At 38.5% G+C, this 20,189-nt stretch overlaps 1 protein-coding gene across 2 annotated transcripts in view; it reads right to left on the reverse strand.

Moving 5' to 3' along the window:
• Positions 1-8,170: 8,170 nt before the first annotated feature.
• NBEA (neurobeachin) overlaps positions 8,171-20,189 on the reverse strand; it is a 514,417-nt gene continuing 502,398 nt past the window's right edge. For both annotated transcript variants that reach the window (XM_032190243.1, XM_032190252.1), the window contains exons 55-58: positions 16,655-16,756; positions 12,827-13,023; positions 11,957-12,108; positions 8,171-10,112 (exon numbers count right to left, since the gene is read on the reverse strand). In XM_032190243.1, the coding sequence (XP_032046134.1) occupies positions 10,022-10,112; positions 11,957-12,108; positions 12,827-13,023; positions 16,655-16,756 (542 nt within the window). In that variant the 3' untranslated portion in view covers positions 8,171-10,021. The remainder of the gene's footprint in view (positions 10,113-11,956; positions 12,109-12,826; positions 13,024-16,654; positions 16,757-20,189) is intronic.

The following is a 20,189-nucleotide window of genomic DNA, read 5'->3' on the forward strand; positions in this document are numbered from 1 at the left end:
ACCTTGGTGGGGACCAGCTGGTGCCTCTCACGCCTCATCAACATAATCGCATAATAAGCCTGGGCAGCGCCATCCGCCCAGCCCCGCTGCTGCACAGGGATTACGCCCCTATCACCGCCAGCCTAATCCGCGGCCCAGGGCAGTGCAGGTGTCACAGAGCATTTGGCCCTGCAGCACTGCCCTTGCTGGCCCCTTGGAAGATGCTTCAGTCCGAGGCAGAGTCTGAGAGTGAGTCAGGAGGAAGGGGGGGGAGTTCCTCATGTTGGCCCAGACGCTGAGCATGTTTGTAACACAAACCTGAAATCAGTCCTTCTCATATGTTCATCAATGTTTTCTGCTCTCCCAGACTATATGATATAAAATTTCTGTCTCCCGTCCTCCAATATTTGGATACTCTTGATTTTAGTTTAATCAAAAAGCTTTTTGCTCTACAAGTAATCCCTTCCTCATATTTACAGACTGGGAGATGAATAGATTGAGAGTAGCCCTGGGGAGAAGGACTTGGGGTACAGGTGGATGAAAAATTGGACTCGAGCCAGCATTGTGAGCTAGAAACGCAGAAAGCCAACAAATATGAAGAAAGCATATTGGTGTGGACACTACACGTAGTGACCAGTCTTTCAGTGAAAATCTCAAATTAAATAATAGAGGCTACTTAATCATAGAATCACAGACTGGCTTGGGTTGGAAAAGACCTTCAAGATCGTCTAGTTCCAACCCTGAACCCTGAACAGCCCCACCTTTCCCAGTCTTTATTCATAGGAGAGGTGCTACAGCCCTCTAATCTACTCTGTAGACCACCTCTGGACTCATTCTAACAGCTCCACATCATTCTTGTGGTGGGGGCCCCAGACCTGGATGCAGCACTCCAGGTGGGGCCTCACAAGGGCAGAGCAGAGGAGCAAAATCCCCTCCCTCCACCTGCTGGCCACTCCCCTGTTGATACAGCCCAGGATACGGTCAGCCTTCTGGGCTGCAAGCACACACTGCTGGCTCATATCAGAGTTTTGTCCTCCAGAACCCCCATGTCCTTCTCTGCAGGGCTGCTATCAGTGAGTTCTCCTGACTCATGTCTTGGATTGCTCAGGCCTAGAAGCAGCACCTTGTACTTGGACTTGAACTTCATTAGGTTCATGTGGGCCCATTTCTCCAGATTGTCCCAGTCTCTTTGGGTGACATCCCTTCCTTCTGTTGTATCATCTGCACCATTCAGCTTGGTGTCATCTTTAAACTCACTGAGGATGCACTTGATCCCATTGTTTATGTTTTTGATAAAGATATTATAAACAGTACTGATTCCAAGAGAGACTCTTGAGGGACATCGCTTGTTACCAGCCTCCACCTGGACATAGAGCCACTGACCACAACCCTCTGGGTGCAGCCTTTGAGCCAATTCCTTATCCACTGAATGGTTCACCCTTCAATCCCATGTCTCTCCAATGTGGAGATCAGAGAACTCTATCAAAGGCCATGTCATAATTTCTATATGCTTGACGTAAAAAGTTCTGCTAACATAAGATGCCCCGATACATTTTCTGTAACTTGCCTCCAAGACTTTAGAAGGTCTGGATGAGGTGTCTTTTGTATTATTGATTGATTTTTGATTATTGATTGATTTGTTTGTTTGTTTGTTTGTTTGGGGGAAAGGTGGAGGGAGAAGGAGGAAATGGGATAGAGAACAGATGAAAATGCAAAAAGCTTTGCCAATATATTAGAAGGAAAAATGAACTATAATAAAATAATAGAATATAATAAATAAGGAATTTACAAATGAATGAAAATACTGAGCTTATTTTCTATTCACAATAATTTGTGAAAATAGGCAGACTTGACATGCTTTTGATGAGCTTACAAATGTGCTGAAAGGAATATTTATTTTTATTTTCTTTTTTGTGAAAGGCCTATGAAAAATATTGCAGAATATTTTGATCAAGAAATTACGATCATATTCATATCATAGTATCTAAAAATGGATACATTTCCAGCATCCAAAATGTAACTATTTCTTCTGGTATCTTAATGAAACTGAAAAGGTTCCTATGCACATCCCTAGTCTATTCAAGGATGGTTAGTGGAAACCCCATATTCTTTCTGTGTTTTCATCTTATGAAAAATGAACTTGGGCTTGGATTTCCAGTTTCTACCTACAACCAAGTCCTGTCATATCCCCAGACTTAAATATCCACTGTTCCCTTTTTCTTCCTTGGTACAACCTAACATTATGATGTAATGGTTTCTTTCTTTTATGTGTTTTTGTTTGTTTGTTTGTTTGTTTGTTTTCTGGTAAGTTCCCTAAGTATCAAAAAGGCTGATCTAAAATTGAGCTGCCCTGCACACACGTATGAAGGCACTCATGTGCTGTGAGTGCACCTGGAAGGTGCAGAGGCTTCTTCCTTCCGTAAGGCACACACATGGTGGGTGACAAAGGGGATCACAGAAATCCTGAAAACAGGGAGGGATTTGGGAGAGAGGGATTAAGCATTAGATTGAAAAGTCTCTGTAGGCAGATCATCTTGAGGAATGAAGACAAGCAAACTTTTTTTTTTTCCTTTCTTTCAAGTTTTTGTCCTTATGTACATTTGTAACCTGTACTTTCACCCTTCCTTCAATTAACGGATTGCACTTTGCAGGAAAACATAACCCTTGGGCTCTGTAGTGGTGTATGTGTTGCCTCATCACATCTGACAGACGTGGAAATCAGACTGACATGGAAATCAGAAGGTATTCCTGACTAGTGTATTGGCCAGATCATCCATCAAAGGAGAAAGATCAGCACCCCTTGTGATGCTAATCTCAGCCTGAATGGAATGATGTGTACGTGAGTACACTATCTGTAGCCAGCTCCTGCACAGGATCCATGTTCAGCCTTGCACGCACTCAGAACCACATGCATACCCTCTCAGTGTGACTTAGCACTGCTAGGCAGGGCCTCGCAGAGGCTTGTGCCCTAACTTTGTAAGTCTCTCAGTGGTAAGAAGTTATCTTGTAGGAGATAAGCCTGCTAGCCAGACACCTACTATAGCACTTATGAATGCCAGGTGGGAAGGATTCAGCTGGGATTTAAAACTCCAGACATAAAAAAATTGGATTGATGTTTATTACTCTTGATAGTATGCCTAGAGATATGTCCCTATGACCTAATCAACAACTTGTATTCTTATCTTTTTCCTGAAAGGGGTAGCAATAGGCCAAAAATCTTTCAAAACAAGACCAAAAAAACAAACAAACAAACAACAACAACCAGCAAAAACAACAAAAAACACCAAAGCCAAGCCAAATCAAAGCAACAAGAAAAACGACAACACCCTCCATCCCCACCCTCCAAAACAAACAAACAAAAACCTTTGGAGCTATTAGATTGCAAAAAATAATAATAATAATAAAAAAATAAAAATAAAAATGAAGGAAACACCACTTATTAATGTGTTTATGGTTGGATGTGTGTTATCAGTCCTCTCATGGTAGTGATCTGAGCAAGTCATGGAAGTTAATGTCTTTCAAGTTAAGAGATATGAAATAATGTTTGTATCGAATCAAAAGGATTATGGCTGTTCACAGCTCCAAGCCTCAAAATCCAAACAAGTTTGCTCTCATCCTGAATACATCTGTTTTACTTTCTGATCCACTTCCTCCTGAGTATAGCTGGGATCATATCTGCTTACCAAGTCTGATAAACTCCTGCCTGAGCAGATGCTTTGACAGGGATTCCTACAGAGAAATACAAAAGGGAAATCAGTTTGTATCAGACATTCAATGGTCATGGCAAGTGCTGGTAAAAACTCGCTTGTCTGAGGGGCTGACTGCCACACAGGTAGGAGTCATGACAGGGATTCTCCAAAGAATCACAAAGGTGATGAGATGTAGAGCAGCAGCAAAGCTGTCTTCCGTACTTTCAAGGCCTCTGCCTAGATGCTAGAACACGAGGTGCCAGTTCAACTATAGGTAAATGCAGATGCTTCTGGTGTCCGAAATAAGTAGGAACAAAGAATATTGTTGAGGGAAATTCAAATATTGATGAAGAAGGTATGACTAGAATAAAGGTTTGTGCCAAACCTGTTAAGGAGTCCAACCTGGTGTACACAGTGGTCTGCATCCCAAGAAGTTACTGATCCCCAAATCCCACCTGTCACAATGTGTGGTATGGCTGATAAGCTGATGAGCTTGGAGCCCGAGGGAAAATTTTAGTAACAACTGTGCTAACAACTTGATCAATGAGAGTTGTAGGTTTGGGTACTGCATGGTACTTATCTGCATGGTGTAACTGACATGCATTTAACCTATCACTCTCTAAACAACACCCTGCAGTGTGCATGGGGTAGGATGGGTTAAAGGCTGCTCCCAGGGAGTCTGGTGGCATGTCTAAAGCCTATGTCATGCCACTTGCCTTCAGGTCAGAGAAGGGCCCTGACCTGTGTTATTTGCTAGGAGAATAATGCTCCCACATGACCTTTGGTTCTGCTTGAACAGGCAGTTGAAAAATAGGAGGTATAGTGAATCCCTTTTCATTTCAGGTTTTTACTACCTGCAACTCACACTGGGACAGCAAGGAACTTGGAAAATAGATTTGTATGAGCTTTCTGGAGCCTCACAAGTGTACTTTATGCTGAGTCTGCTTCTCCCTGGAAGTTAGGGATAATGAGGGAGTGTGATAGGTACCAGTGAGGTTCTTCCATGGTTGCAGGAGACAGAAAACCCAATCTACAGACAAGGTATCTTCATGGCAAGTTCCATAAAGGGGGACAGAAGAGTTACTGGAGGAAAAGAAGCAGGAATGGACATTGCAAGAGAGAAGCTGGGGACAATCTGTCCAGGCCAGCCTCTTTGGGAGAAACAACCCTGGTATTTTGTGACTGAAGAGGAAAGCTATCCCTCCCTCTCTGACTTTCCTCCAAACCCCTGGCCCCTGCCTGGAGTCCTGCTGTCTTCCTCCTGAAACAGTGTCTTTTTGCTGAAACAGGTTCTTTTTGTATTAGTGCTATTAATTGAAAAGATGTGCATGCAGGGACACTGGCTACCAGTCACTATTTTATTTCCTGTTAGCTCTGCACAAAGTAATGTATCTGAACAGCCATGGGCACTGGATTTATACGCATAGCTGTACAGCTGGATTGAAAGACCACTTTCAATTGTTCCGCTGCCTTTTCCAGGAATTGCTAGTTCTGCTATGCAGTGAGGGAGACTATGTGCATCATTCTTAATGGCTTAAATTTGCACAAATATGACACCAGGATTAGGTTTGCCAAAGGGCTTGTTCATTGCAGCATTCTGCCAGGACTGAATCTCTTCAAAGCATAAACAGACATGAAACTTTAAAGTCAAATCCAATGGTGCTGCTAGCTTTTAGCTGTTTGTAGTCTTCTGGCACCAGAGAAGATTTTCTTTCCTGTCTAGTTTTGTATATAAAGGCTTATTCTCTCCTTCATGTTAGGAACCATAGGCTGAAGATATCTTGGTATTGTGGCATTCTTAAGACACACAGAGCCCTTATGCCAGGCTTTTAACGAACAACAACAACAAAAATTTACTCCAGGCTCTGAATTTTATGCATAGGTACCCGTGTTAGTTATCTAAGTCCTTATTTGAGCTAGTGGGGTGGAACAGAGAGAGGATGTACTTCTGGCTAACGATGCAGAGCCGCTGTGCTGGTTAGGCCTGATGTCATCACAGAGAGATCCAGATACCAAGTCAGCTGTCTGGCAGATTTTCATCTAAGTAAATCCCTCTGTAAACTAATTATATGACCACAGCTTATAAAGTTTACAAGAAAGCTATCTCCAGACTTGTTTTCTTGTCAGTTGCAGATCTTGAAACTTAACTGTGGTTGTTGAAAAACTAATCATGAGGGATAGAAAATCTATAAACTGTACTGTACTGCGTAGATGTAATAAATTTACAATCCTTTTTTCCTTATTTAAATAAAACATTCTCTTTTAATGTGCTTATTTTTAGTGTTTGTAAGTAACAGGACGAAAAAAAAAAAAAAAAAAAAGAGTCCACAATTAAACCGCTGCAAAATATGAGCATAAGCTCCTGCTAGACATCTCCAAATAAAATATTTATAGGTACTAGATGTCTTGTATCAGGAGGTGGTTCTCTTGCTGTTATCAGAAGTCAGCCCTTCGCTCCCTGTGTCTGCTCCAAATGCTTTTATCCCTGGCAGCACGAGGCTTGCTTCAAACACCCTGCTTGCTTGTCAGCAGGGTTGATACACTATATTATAACAAGCATTCACCACATCAGTTGTTCCCAGGCAGTGTTTTTAGCTTTACAAGCACAGCCTGTGAGATTCTCTATCAACATAATCATTATTTATCTGAAGCTCTTCCAGTAAATTGAGCCTAAGTAGTCTTTCCTTGGAGTAAAATTAAGCAGCCTTTCTTTTATCATTGCTCATGTAGAGAAAACAGTACCCTCCTCAACAGTGGTAAAATCTGGACAAGGAAAAAGCCTTACAGCTGCTGTATCATGCTCCTGGTACAACACTGGCTTATAGTCCCATTCTTAGCCTACGACAGACTGGCAGAAGCACAGCCAATAATTGTACGTTATTTACAGTGCAGATATATTTTAGTTGCACAACTGTATGTTTAATAATGTGTCTGCATTAGCTGAAAGATTGGCCCCATTTTGCCATTTTCATCAGAGCTGCTTCATGTTCCACAGAGTCTCTCAGAGACTCCCTGGAATCAGTAACTCCCATTTCTATACAGGAAAAAGATGAGTCACTCTAGCTTTACTATGTGAATGAGATGGGACAGTTGATAACTTTGGAAAAGTCTTGCGACATAAATTGGAGATCTGCACATAATAGGGACCTTGAGCCTGCATTAAGGGGCCTCGAGTTCTGGTTTTAGCTGGAATAGAGTTAATTTCCTTCATAGGGGCTGGTATGTGCTGTGGTTTGGATTTAGGATGAGAATAATGCTGATAACACACCAGTGTTTATAGTTATTGCAGAGCAGTGCTCACACAGAGTCAATGACTGATTTGCTTCTTGTGCTGCCCTGCAGAGGGCACAGGACAGGGTTGGTCAATGGGCAGAGGCCAATGGGATGGAGTTCAACATGACTAAGTGCCGGATCCTGCACTTTGGCCACACCACCACCATGAAATGCTACAGGCTTGGGGGAGAGCGGCTTGAAAGATGTGCAGAGGAAAAGATCTGGGGGTGTTCATCGATGCTCGCCTGAACATGAGCTGACAGTGTGCCCAGGTGGCCAAGAAGGCCAACGGCATCCTGGCTTGTGTCAGGAATAGTGTAGCCAGCAGGAGGGGGAGGTAATTGTCCCCTGTACTCATAATTGGTGAGGCTGCACCTTGAGTGCTATGTTCAGCTTTGGGCTCCTCAATACAAGAAGGACATCAAGGCCCTGGATCATGTCCAGAGAAAGGCCACAAAGCTGGTGAAGGGCCTGGAACACAAGAGGAGAAGCTGAGGGCACTGGGGTTGTCTAGTCTGGAGAAGAGGAGGCTCAGGGGAGACCTTATTGCTCTCTGCAACTACCTGAAAGGAAGGTGTGGGGAGCTGGGGGTTGGCCCCTTCTCAGAGGTAACCAGTGATAGGACTAGAGGGAATGGCCTCAAATTGGGCCAGGGGAGGTTCAGTTTGGAAATTAGGAGACATTTCTTCTCAGAAAGATCAGTCAGGCATTGGAACGGGTTGCCCAGGAAGGTGATGGAGTCACTGTCCCTGGGGGTGTTTAAGGAAAGGTTGAACCTGGTGCTTAGGGACATGGTTTAGTGGAGTGATATTAGTAGTAGGGTTATGGTTGGACTGGATGATCTCGATGGTCTCTTCCAACCTTAATAATTCTATGATTTGACATTATATAGCTATCTATCTACAGTTACTTACTATAACTTTGTAGGGACCTCAGCATTTTAAGAAGGTGATTTGTCCCACCTGTTTTGTTCTGCTGTGCAGGAGTGTAGATACCTAATTTTCAATGCCTAAAACAAGAAGAAATTAGTTCTGTCTTATCAGATATTGAGAGATACCCAAAATGGCTATCAACAGATTTTTGCTTTCTGTGAGGTGTATTATAAAAGTTTGTTGCCTGTTCACAAGGATTCTTCTGCTGATCAAAGTATCTTCAGTAGTTTCTCTTCATGTACTGGCAATCAAATGAGTTGCAAAACACACTCTGTAACCTCTCTTTTATTTCTTGACACCCCAGGAAATACAACCACCCAGCATACATAATTTTTGGCATATACATTGTCTGTAAGAGAGGATTTCTTAAAATAATTGCTTGCTCCTAATGATAATGTGAACTATTTGATGAAAAATTCATTGAAATGAAAAACTGTCACTGAATTCTTTGCATATTTTATTTTTCTTTTTGATTTCCAACTCACACACATCTGGCATATTTTACATCTTTGCAATAAAACATGGTTACAATAGCTTAAGGAATTTATATATCCAAAATATTTCACCATGATCTCAAGATGAAATGAACTTGTCTTCCAGATGTTCAATAGTCTCCCAATTCTAAGCTACGAACTCAAGATATTGCTTACAGACTGGTGATGAATAACTTAATCATTACACTGATCCCCATGATTTCCGAATCTTATAAATACAAACAACAATGAAGAGGGAAATTCAGTGCTAAACTTACTAATACAAGGTGGAGAACAAATAAGTAATCACATCAATAAATAATGATATGTTTCTGGTGCAAAGTGCCAATACAAAGAATCCATTATCTTTTTAAATAAATGACTGCAAATGAGTGTAAATTCTGAGAAAATTACATTCCTGTTACATGCCTCATAGCCCTACCGACACAATATGTACATCTATGACAATACAGTCACCAAATATACAAAGAAGAAACATGAATTAAAGTGTATATACCCCTGGGTGTGTAATTTGATCAGTACAATGTGCAGAAAATTATTCCGATAATTATCATTACAGTATTGTAAAACATGAAGTGCCTTAGTCTGAGTGGCTTCAGGTGAGATTTTCAGAAGAACCCAAAAGAATAACTTCAGTCACCTCCACAATGAAGCTAAGGCTGTTGAATAAACCAAGCTGCTCAGAGGAAAAATAAGGGAAAAAAATTATTCGAGGCTCTCTGGCCCAATGGTTTGTATGCCAAATGCTAATAATCCAGAAGTATAGCACTTTGTCTGTATTGGGAATAATTAAGCATTACAAAGCATTAAACTGAACTTACACTCTTTGCTCCCTTTCTATCTAGTCTTTGAATTTTAAAGGGAGGAATTTAATTTCTATTGTATAAAGTATAAATATGGCAAATGATGGCTTTTTATCCAAATGCTTTATGAGCAGAACTCCACTTAAAAGGGGTAAAGTTAGATTCAAAAAGTGAAAAACATGTGTTGGTGAAAATGTCAAAATTACTGTTTGCACCCAAATTCAACCCTTTAACACAAGCTGTACCCTTAGGCAGATTTCCAGTTTGATTTGTGTGAATGCACCTGTTCCTTCAAGACATCAGGTTTAAAGTACATGCAAGTTGTAACTCCACAATAAAATTAAGAAACAGTTTTGTTCTTTATACAAGGTTTTACTTTTACAAAAGTATCCCTTTAAAGTTAAGATGTGCATCTGATGTACAAAGTATCAAACGTATTTTTTTTTTTTTTTAATCTCAGCTTGAAAAGAGGCTGGAAATGGGATGCATGTTAGGTTCATAGCCTAAACATTGAAACAACTGGACACAAGGTTCCTCAGAATTTGCAAAAGTCTCTTGTGGCGCATCCTACTACCTTTTCTCAATAAACAAAGATATATGAAATAATTACCAAAACATCTCCTAATTCATATAATTTACATGATACAAGCTTGCTTTTCAGCAGCTGGTGTTCAGTTGTGAAAAAACACACAAAGTAAAATGGTTGCTGACTACAATGTACAGCTATTGCTGGGTGTAATGGAATGTACAACGGAGGTCAATGCAGACGTGGTTTTCCACCAGAGACTACACCTTTCATTGCAGCACTTGTGCTCTCAGCTTTACCTGGGCTTTCAGTTCTTCATTCTGCTTCAGTATCTGTTCTGATGTTCATAATGCCACCGGTTAAAATCTATATTAAAAGCTACAATGCTGCCAGAAGCCATGCCAGTAATCAGAGTTCTGAAAAAGATAGGAAAGATTTTTGTGTTAATCCTCTTTTACCTAATCATGGCTTGCATAAACAGTAAAAAAGCGACAAGAACAAGTCTCTTTTGCAATACTGTATGAAAGTTAAACTCATGGGTGTGCTCAGTTTGCCATAGAGACACTAAATTTAAATACCTATATATGAAACCAATTCCCGTATTCTCATTATGGTCAACCATAATGAACACAGCTCCTTCCATTCACTTTTGCAGAGATAAAAGTACAGGACCATTTGATATGTTCTTTGTCTTGCATTGTCTCTAGCTGCCTCCCTTGGAAGGGTGTGGGTTGGTCTTCACTAGGTCATATATGCCACCCCTTATGTGTACCTCAGACCTCCGAAGTATCTCAAACAGAAAGTACTAAGTGGCTATGGGGAGGCTACCGAATTAGGGCCCTAATCAATACCCTCAAAATAGCCTGAGACCTACTCTCCACAGGTCACTGAGCATGTACTAAGGTGTACTAAGTTGTCCTTTTGACTTCACAGTCTGTAGTGAGTAAATCTCCTCTGGTTATTATGGGAGCTTATTATCATTGCTTTCTGTAAGCTGATCACACCCTGGTACTCCTAAAAAGCTTCATATGGAAATTTACCCCTATATTTATGTTCTGGTGGCAATGGTTGAGGTGATTTTCCAGTTATCATCAACACTCCAATTCTGGTAGCTGAATTCTAAAATTGGATTAGATATCTATCTCCACTTCTATCACACCATACAAAATCCATTCTCTGCTTAATTAAGCGACCAAAGCTAAGCAGGTACTTAAGGCACTTCACACAGCTGGGGCTTCCCAACCTAATATTACAATCAGGGATAGAGAAAATGGGCTACCAGAAAATTTTCACAGTGTAAATAAATATCTTAGAACACAGCACAGTACTGTATGAAAACTGGCAAATACTGCATAAACTGGCAAAGCTCCAGAAGCAAATAGGCCTTTTCCAGTAATTTAGTTTTGATTAAACTGTTTGAGACAAAAATATTTTTTCTCATTATTTACTCAGATATGAATAAATTAGGTGCATATTTAATTTATAGGTGCTTTTATTGCTTTAAAAAATGGATACACAGATAGGAATGCCGAAAAGTGTAAGAAAAAACTTTAGCGAATGTTGTAAGATTTTTCTAACATCCCGTGAGTTCTTTGCAGCATTTTGTATATTAATAAGAAATACAAGACTCATGCTTGATGTAAACAGTGAATGCACTCATAGTCCTGCATAAATGCAACATATAGGTTTATATAATAATCACATTACAATAGTAGTCCAAGTGTTGGGGTCACATATATTTACATTTACACTGTGCATTCTAGTGCCACAGCAATCACTGTACATATCTAGGTCTGTACCCTGCATCTCCATTGCTCAGAGAAAGTCAAAAGGAAAGGACTGTACCCATTCTGGTGGATAGATCCACTGATAATACTGCACGTTATAGTTTAGGTACAAACCCCAAGAGACTCTCAAGCTGAAAATTTCATTGCTGAAAATCAGAAGTAAGACATAAATTTTGTATCTTTTTTTTTTTTTAAAAAAAAAAAAAAAAGTATTTATTAATAGGTACTACTGCAGTCTGATGCAGTCTGGCTGCTTGCATGCTCTTAAGTTAATGTAATTTTACTAGTACTTTTGGTAGCTGATTCTCTGGCTTACTAACTTTAGTGATATAAGACCTCACCTTAAAGTTAAGCACCTGCATTGTGAGACTCAAGGATCAGACATCATGCTGATTAAAACAAATCAACCAGATCATGACCTAGGTAGTGGTTCTTTTTTGCTATTTACATACAAATATTAATGACAAACTCACCTCTGATCATGAGACAGATCCATCGCTCTTATACCAGCATCACAGCCAGGGTAGATATAGAGCTGCTTGAAGTCACAGGCCTGCCATACTTCTACCACACCATTGTCTCCTCCTGTCACCAGGTTCTGCCCATCACTGCTCAGGAGAATGGCCTTCAGAAGAATAAGACAAAACCCATGTATGCAGTCAGCTTTTATGGAAAACGATCAATGCCATTAATATATTATCAACTTATGGGAATTTTTTGTCCTCTGTTCACTTTAAAGTTGAAGAGAAAGACTTCCACTCTTCTTTCTCTCAAATAAAAGCAATAAACCTACAAGTTTTGGATCACTAAATTTTAAATAAAAAACTATGTGGTTTTAAATATGATATATAACCACAAAACTCTTCGAGTGTATACACCAAGACTTAAATTGAGGACATAACATTTCTCTGTCCTACAAAACTCAGTGCCATCACTAACACCTAAAGCACAGCAGCAATCTGCATTCCTAATGCTGCTTCAAGTGCTCTTGACAGAGCAGAGCCCTGAAGGCATGAATTCCTGTCTTGGCTAATAAATGAAGAATGGACTAATTCCAGAGTATTTTGTTTTAAAGGTATATTTCCCACTGAAATTTGATTTCAAACAAAAGTTCCATGTATTGTGTGGGACCATAAACAATTTGTTCTTATTTATCTGAAAAAGCTCAAGTGCAATTTTGCATTTGGAGATGGAGATGAGAGGATTTGTGTTTGAATATAACTTAACTAGGAGGTGGCAACTTAACATGTATGATTTCCTTTAAAATACACTGCAGATAAATTCAATTTGTTTTAATAAATAAAGGCAAGGCACAACAAATACTTGTTTGCATTTAGATTTACCCTGGTTGAATCATTGATCTCCATCTGAGCTAAGAGTTTGCCATTAATGCTGAAATTGCTGAACCGTCCTCGTTCATAGTAGATGATGCAGTGACCTTCACTGGATACTGAAATTAAGCGAGGATACAAGCAGTTTTCTGTTCCTTCCAGGGCTCTCAGCAAATCTCCAGTAATTGTGTGTACCAGACAAGGACCTTCTGCATATGAAAACATAATATATCATGCTTTTGCTGTTTATACAAACTACATACTCTGTGCACAGAGGCAACACATAATACACATTTATATTAGTCCTGCATAGATATGAGAAGATGCAATTCTAGCCTAAATAATTTAAAATAGACAACAGAAAAGACAATGCAAGAGCTAGCGGATGAAAAAATAGATAAAAAATGCCTAATAGTGTTCATTATTTCCTTAAACTGGTAGTAGTTATCATTGATCTACCTCTAAAATATATTTTCCTTTTTCCAAGCATTCAGAGGCCTTGCTCTTAGTGTTTTCCTCCAAGAACATGAACTCTCCTTAGCCTGCCCATTCACATTAAACAGATGGGGCCCTATCAGTGACTAGGAGCAACTCCCAGAGGGCATGTAATCATATCACTGCAAATTTCTCCTATAGTCAATGGCAGTTCCTATAGGTCCTCTCCCCCAGTGAATGTATTACATGCATAGATTTCAGTCCTGAATTGCTTTAACAATGAGTGTCATCTGACAGCCAACAGAGTAACTATGATATTGGGACTGTAAGACCATGCTATAACTGCATTTACTCCAGAGAGATTTTAATATGAGATTTTAATGTCTGATTATTATTACTATTATTATTACTGATGAAGGAAAAACACAGCTATGAGATCTATGAGATATGTTTTAAGATGCAACACTATGATATCTCCATTTCAAGATCTATGGGAATGTTGTTTTGAAAATGAGATCTGTAATCCTACTGAGAAAAATAGTCTGTTCTGTGGTAAATGTAATAAGTCATGGTAAATACTAAATATTTTCTTTTACGAATCACAAGATACTCCTGGACAGCATAATGATCTCTTCCTTGTACAATTGGTTTCTGACCCTGAAAATAAATTCATACTGGCAGACTCAACCACCTCATGTTAAGCCATTGTAACTTCTCTGAAGATCACACTGCAGCTGGGTTTGGCCAGGTAGAACAAATCACAGCATCAGTGAACTTGTCTATGAGCTCTCCAGTGCACATTCTTATTTGTATTTTCAACAAGCTTTATTTAGAGAGACTCCAAGTCTGACTGGGTTTTCAGGATAAAAATGCAATGGAATTGATTTATTTTATCATAGCATTGAAAATACTGAAATGCCAGTGATGCCTCTACTTTTAAAATAATTACCATGTTAGAGTTTCAAAAATAAAAAAGTAATAACTTCATGTTTAAGTGCACTGACAAAGCTGCCACTACCTTGGCTCAGCTGATTGGTCATAGGCACTAAAAGGCACTAAAAGGCATCTTCAGATTTAGGATTCTGGGATAAAGACGGAATCTATTGAGCGACCACTCTTTTTATTGGGTAAGAACATGCAAACTTTGACCTGAGTCACAGGATTTTCTGAGAGAAGTTCCATTTGTGTGGTCTCCCTACCTCAGTGCAGGTTGTCTGGAGAGCTGTAGGTGTGATGGAGGTGCAACAGGGAGGGAAAAAAGGCTTTATGTATATGTATAGGCTTTTTTATATATATGTAAAGGATTTTATGTATATGGGATAGAGTTTGTAAAGGAGGGACATGAGAAGAGTAACTCAGGGGACAGGATCTGACAGGGTAGGTCTCCATCTCCTTGGATCCATTACAAATACATTATGGATTTGACATAAAAATCTTTGGTCCCCTTGCAGCCTTTACCTTTAAAATATGTTACTTAATGAAGCAGAAGATAACTGAGTACACATCCAGCTATTTTGATAAGAGGAAATTTACAAGATAGTTGAAAAGGGTACTTTGGCAGTAAAATCATATAAGGCTGCCTAAGAAGATAAAGAAATAGCAGTGCTGCAAAATGAAACTCAGTTCATATTCACCATGCATTTTATTTATGTGTCCTGACTTCGCCTACCACTGCTATGTAGTAAGTCATTATCAAAGTTAATGACCCATTTGCATTTCCTGTTAAAAATATCTTTACTAAAAGTTTTATACTCAGCTTTGAAAATAAAAGGGGAGTTCTGAGTCAGTATAAAAGATGATAACCTAGGAGCTTAGCTGTGAGCAAAAGGGGGCAGGACAAATATCATGTCCTTCTTACTCTCAGAAGCAGCAACCTTTCTAAAAAGGAATGCAAGGACATTCAAAGGGATTTATGGAGCTTCTCTCCTATGAAGAGAGTCTGAGAGAATTGGGGTTGTTCAGCCTGGAGAAGAGAAAGCACCGGGGAGACCTTAGAGCAGCCTTCCAGTACCTAAGGAAGGCCTACAGGAAAGCTGGTGAGGAACTCTTTGTCAGGGGGAGTAGTGATAGAACAAGTGGGAGTAGCTTTAAAATAAAAGAGTGTAGGTTTGGATTAGACATTAGGAAGAAATTTTTAAAAAAGAGGGTGGTGAGGCCCTGGAACAGGTTACCCACAGAAGCTGTGGATGCCCAATCCCTGGAGGTGTTCAAGGCCAGGCTGGATGGGGCTTTAGGCAAGCTGGTCTGGTGGGACATGTCCCTGCCCATGACAGGGAACTAGATGATCTTTAAGGTCCTTCCAACCTAAATTTTTCTATGATTCTATGATTCTATAAATAAAATATAAAATAGATATCACTGTCAAATGAGAAAGCAAATGGCTGGATAAGGATATAGGAGTGGAGTGGAAATGAAGTAGGAGGAGATACAAGGAAGACAACTTTAAGGAATGGTAAGGTTAGTGTTAAAAAAAAAAAAAGGGGAAATAAGAAAGGAGAAGAGATAACAGCTCAAAGGACAGTAAGAACTATACGCTAGAGAAGAGGGAGCCAAAGAAGAAAGAATAACAGCAAAAGACATGAAGTTTGCCAAATTAAGAAAATAACCTAAATGAGAAAGAGAAGTGGGGGAAGAAAAGTGAATGTGGAATTAAAGGGAAAAGAAGAAGTTGGGCAGAACAAGTGAGAAATAGAATAAGGAAAGATTAAGAAAACACTCATTTATGTGAGTGCTTTATTTACATGGATGATCAGAGTTCTAGAGAAGACTGCTGCAGGTTTGTAAAGGTAATTTGAAAATTTATATTAGTAACTATTGGATACTCTGGATTCTATAAATAAATAACGAGCAGCATGTGAACAGATGGCTCAAAAATTTTAATGGATGTAGTGTAATAACAAACCTGTAAACTCCTGATTATTTGGAAACCTATCCACTAAAAAAATATGCTGTGTGAAATGCTGGTCTATGGATTCCAAAACAAGGAAATCGTCTCTGCTTCCCTTGCCAAGGAGACTCAAGTCAGTCACACAAACTGCCTTTTAATTAAAGATCAGGTTGGAGAATTTGGAGGTGGCCCTACCCTAAATCCAGGTCTCTATCACGAATTTTCTTCAAAATAAGATAGTTAGTTACCAATTATTATATAATTCTTCCAAATCTGTGGATAGTAGTAGTGGTGCTTGGAAAGAGCAATCAACTTAATTTGTGTCTAAGCATTTGAAGTCCAGATAGATAGTAATAATGCTCAGAAGAAGCAGCTGCAGATTCCCCCAGAATTACAGAACATCTTGGTAGAAGAGACTTCGGAAAATTAAAGTATATCTTGCTTGAAGGAAGACCAAAAAGTACCATTAAGAAAGGCTCTAAAAATATTATGTCTTAAATCATAAAAGTATTTCTGACCTTTAGCACCACTGATGACAAGTCCCAGCTCCGCACAGACTGACACACAGACAACTTCATGATCATGACCAGTCAGAACAGCCCGAGGAGCTGGATAATCACCTGTTAAAAAAAATAAAATAAAATAAAAAGGAAACAAATACCAGACTTTTTTTTTTTTTTTTTTTTTTTTTGGACAACAAAAGAACTGAGAACTGTGCTCTGATTTGCATTAAATCAGTAAGCATCAAAGGAAAGTACAGTCTGTTTAAATATCTCATACCTAGGTTTTTGAACAAAATACTTTCAGACATTGTAAAGTTTCACATATGCAGCTTCTCAATCCATTAAGTTATACACTAACATAAAGCAAACTCCTTTGTTTAGAAATGATGGACTCCATGATGTTTGCAATACATGAGTGATAAAAATACATGGCTGTTTTATGATCTAAAAATATTGAAAATTTAAATTTCACATAAGGAAAACAACCAGTGGTGGTGTTAAACACATCTGTAATGTAAATATCTGATATTGAACATATATGTCTGTAGCCTTCTTCTAGGAACCTAAAGAGTAGGATAAGTTGAGGATTTTCTTATGTTAATGTTTGTAATTTCTTTCATGAAGCTGTAGGGGAGAAGAGAGGAGGAGCAGCACTGTACTAGAAAGATACAGCTGTTGCATAGACATTATTGATTCAGAATCACATTGAATGATTATAGATAAAAAAATATAATTAAAGATGGTTATAGATATACATCATTTCATACATATCACTGTAGGTGTGTATGCCATTTTTATCAAATTTAATTTTACTAAAGAGTAGAGTAGACTATTCTCAAAACATTTATTTTATATATACAGGAGAAAAAAATATTTTGTTGTGGCTAACAGGTAGCCATTTATGGAGCATTTCTGTTTGCTTGTTTTTTCACTGTTAAGATGCTGACATCTTAACAGTGAAACTCCTGTATGCAGTAAGGAAGTCCTCAGTATTTGATATCACTTTGCCAGGCAAAGAAAAGCTATGTAGCAACAGAAAATTTGTGACCTGCTAGACAACAGAGATTTCATATGGTTATATTTTCTTTGTACACAGGAAATACAGAAAATTGGAAAATACCAAAAGACTGGCACTCTGCCAGTATAGTTCAGAAATGATCTGAGAAACTACAGATGAATTACCATAACATTAACCCTCCAAATAATAATAATAATAATAATAATAATAATAATAATAATAATAATAATAATAGTCTAGAGTTTAGTCAACAAAGAATTGAACACCAAAATCTCATTAATGCCAGTCTCCATGCTGTACTGCAATGGGAGTCTTGTCAAGCAAGCTTCTTATCTGCTTTGGACAGGACGACAGGTATAGTTGATAAAGACGGCTATTTTAGAATGGCTTCCATGCATTTTTTTCCTAAGACATTTGACTTAGTAGTACAAGATTTTGATTTAAACTTGTTTTATATGGAACTGCCTGATGACAGCAGGGATGTTACAGCAGTGAGTTCACTGACAGATCTGAGTATTTTTTGTCCATAAGAGGGTACCCACTAGGAGCTAGGTATTAGGATACTGGATATTGAGGTATTGCCCTGGGGAGCAGGAATTAATTCTTGGCCAAATACTAGGCCGTAACTTTATCCACAGAATAATATAAAATCTTTTCTGGTAAGACATAATACAGCTGATACAAAGATTCATGGGCAACTGCATAATGAAAAGAGAAAGCTATTATTATAGCATTCTCTGCATTGTCTTGTTAAATAATAACATGGCCAAATGCATTTTAATTATTTTATTTATTTTGAATGCAGTTAGGTGGAAGGTTGCCACTGCTGACAAACACAAGCTCTGCTCACTCGAGACATTATTTTGGTTTGGAAAGCACTGAGACAGAGACGGATTTATGAAGTCAGAACGCAGAACTGCCTCAACATTAGCTTTCAATGCAATGCCCTAAAATAGCTAATATGAATCAGGAATTATCTTACTACTTTAGACTGGAAAGAAAATTGTACCCACATTTTCAGAAATGAGCTCCAATAAAGGTCACACAACTGATATAGAGAGTAGGATAGGAGGTTGCACAGAGTTTAAAGTGTTTTCTCTCTTCACTGCACAGGCAGCAGAGCAGTGACTTGGCTGCTATAGCCAGGGAGTTAAAGGCGTAAAAGATGTCCAATAGCTCAGAAATTTATCTTACAGTTAATAGCACAACAGGGTCCAGTGGGTGAATGGCTGCACATATTTCAACCCTGCTATAAAATGCAGTTTCCTACCTGCAAAAACAGTTAAACACTAAAACAAATTAACAAGGGAGCTACTGGAGTATCTAAACGATAGTGCAAGGGTTTCTGAAAGATATACTTTAGGAATGGGTCTTGAGTAGAATTTTGTGGGTCAAAGAATTTAGTCTTTTTTATTGCAGATACTCACACTATATAAACCTGTTAATAAATTAATGAAACAGCTAGCTGGCTATGTGACTTGGAAGGATATTCCAGAACTTTCCTACTGTGAAGGACAGAAATATTCCGATTGTCAGTGTGAATCTATTCTTGCATACCTTATATCTCTTTGTTCTTATGTCAGCACTGTCCTTTAGCTTCAGGTCTTCCCTCTCGCTTATGTTTTCTCCACTCATTCTTATAGAAGAAACCAGCCCTCCTAGCCCTTCCTTTTGACTTTATTAAAAAAAAAAACAAACTCTTATAAACTTCTTTGAAGTGACAGGCTTGTTTCTTTTTAGTCTTTGCAGTTACCCACTTATGCTCCTGTAGCACTCTGAGTTTTTTCTTAACATGTGGGTAGCCAGAATTGTATATAATAGTTCTTGAAATTTTACAATGAATCTACAGTATTTCTTGACTAAGAAATAGTCAACACTAAACACTTCTGTTATCAAAATTTGAGTTAATAGTCCTATGTGTTTTACAATCGCTTTCTGAAGCAATTGAGAACTACCAAACATAGATTTACAGACTTCATTTTTGTATCCAATAATACAGGATAGGTCAATCTACTTGGTCTTATCATTGCTTTGTACAGACACATCAACAATTTTCCTATCTCTAATGAAAATAGGTACCTTGGTAAATCCTAGTTTCTCAATCTTCAATTTACCTCAAAAGAAAAAAATCTTTCTGATCTGGAAATTGAAGATGTAAATTGATCAAAACTTTACTGGTATTGAAGGATGGATTTTGGAAGAAACAGAGAAAGACATTAGGTATATATGATCAAAGATAGCTATATTTTGAGGCTTAGATTCCTACAATTTCTGAATCAGTGCTGCTATTCAGAATCCTCTGTCTCCTTCTAAGGTATTCTTTTCTCCAATGGCCTAATAGAAAAGTGTATATATATATATATTCATGTATACATATACACATACATATGCACACATACACACACACACACACATATATATGTCTAAAGCTATCTTTAGAATTTTCCCATTCTCTTCTTTTTTCTTCTGTATGTCTTCCAGGAAAGCAAAAGGAATTATGCTCAAGTTTTCCTTGGCCTTATTTCTGATTAC

Source organism: Aythya fuligula, chromosome 1 (genome assembly GCF_009819795.1).
Source record: "Aythya fuligula isolate bAytFul2 chromosome 1, bAytFul2.pri, whole genome shotgun sequence".
Lineage (NCBI taxonomy): Eukaryota > Metazoa > Chordata > Aves > Anseriformes > Anatidae > Aythya > Aythya fuligula.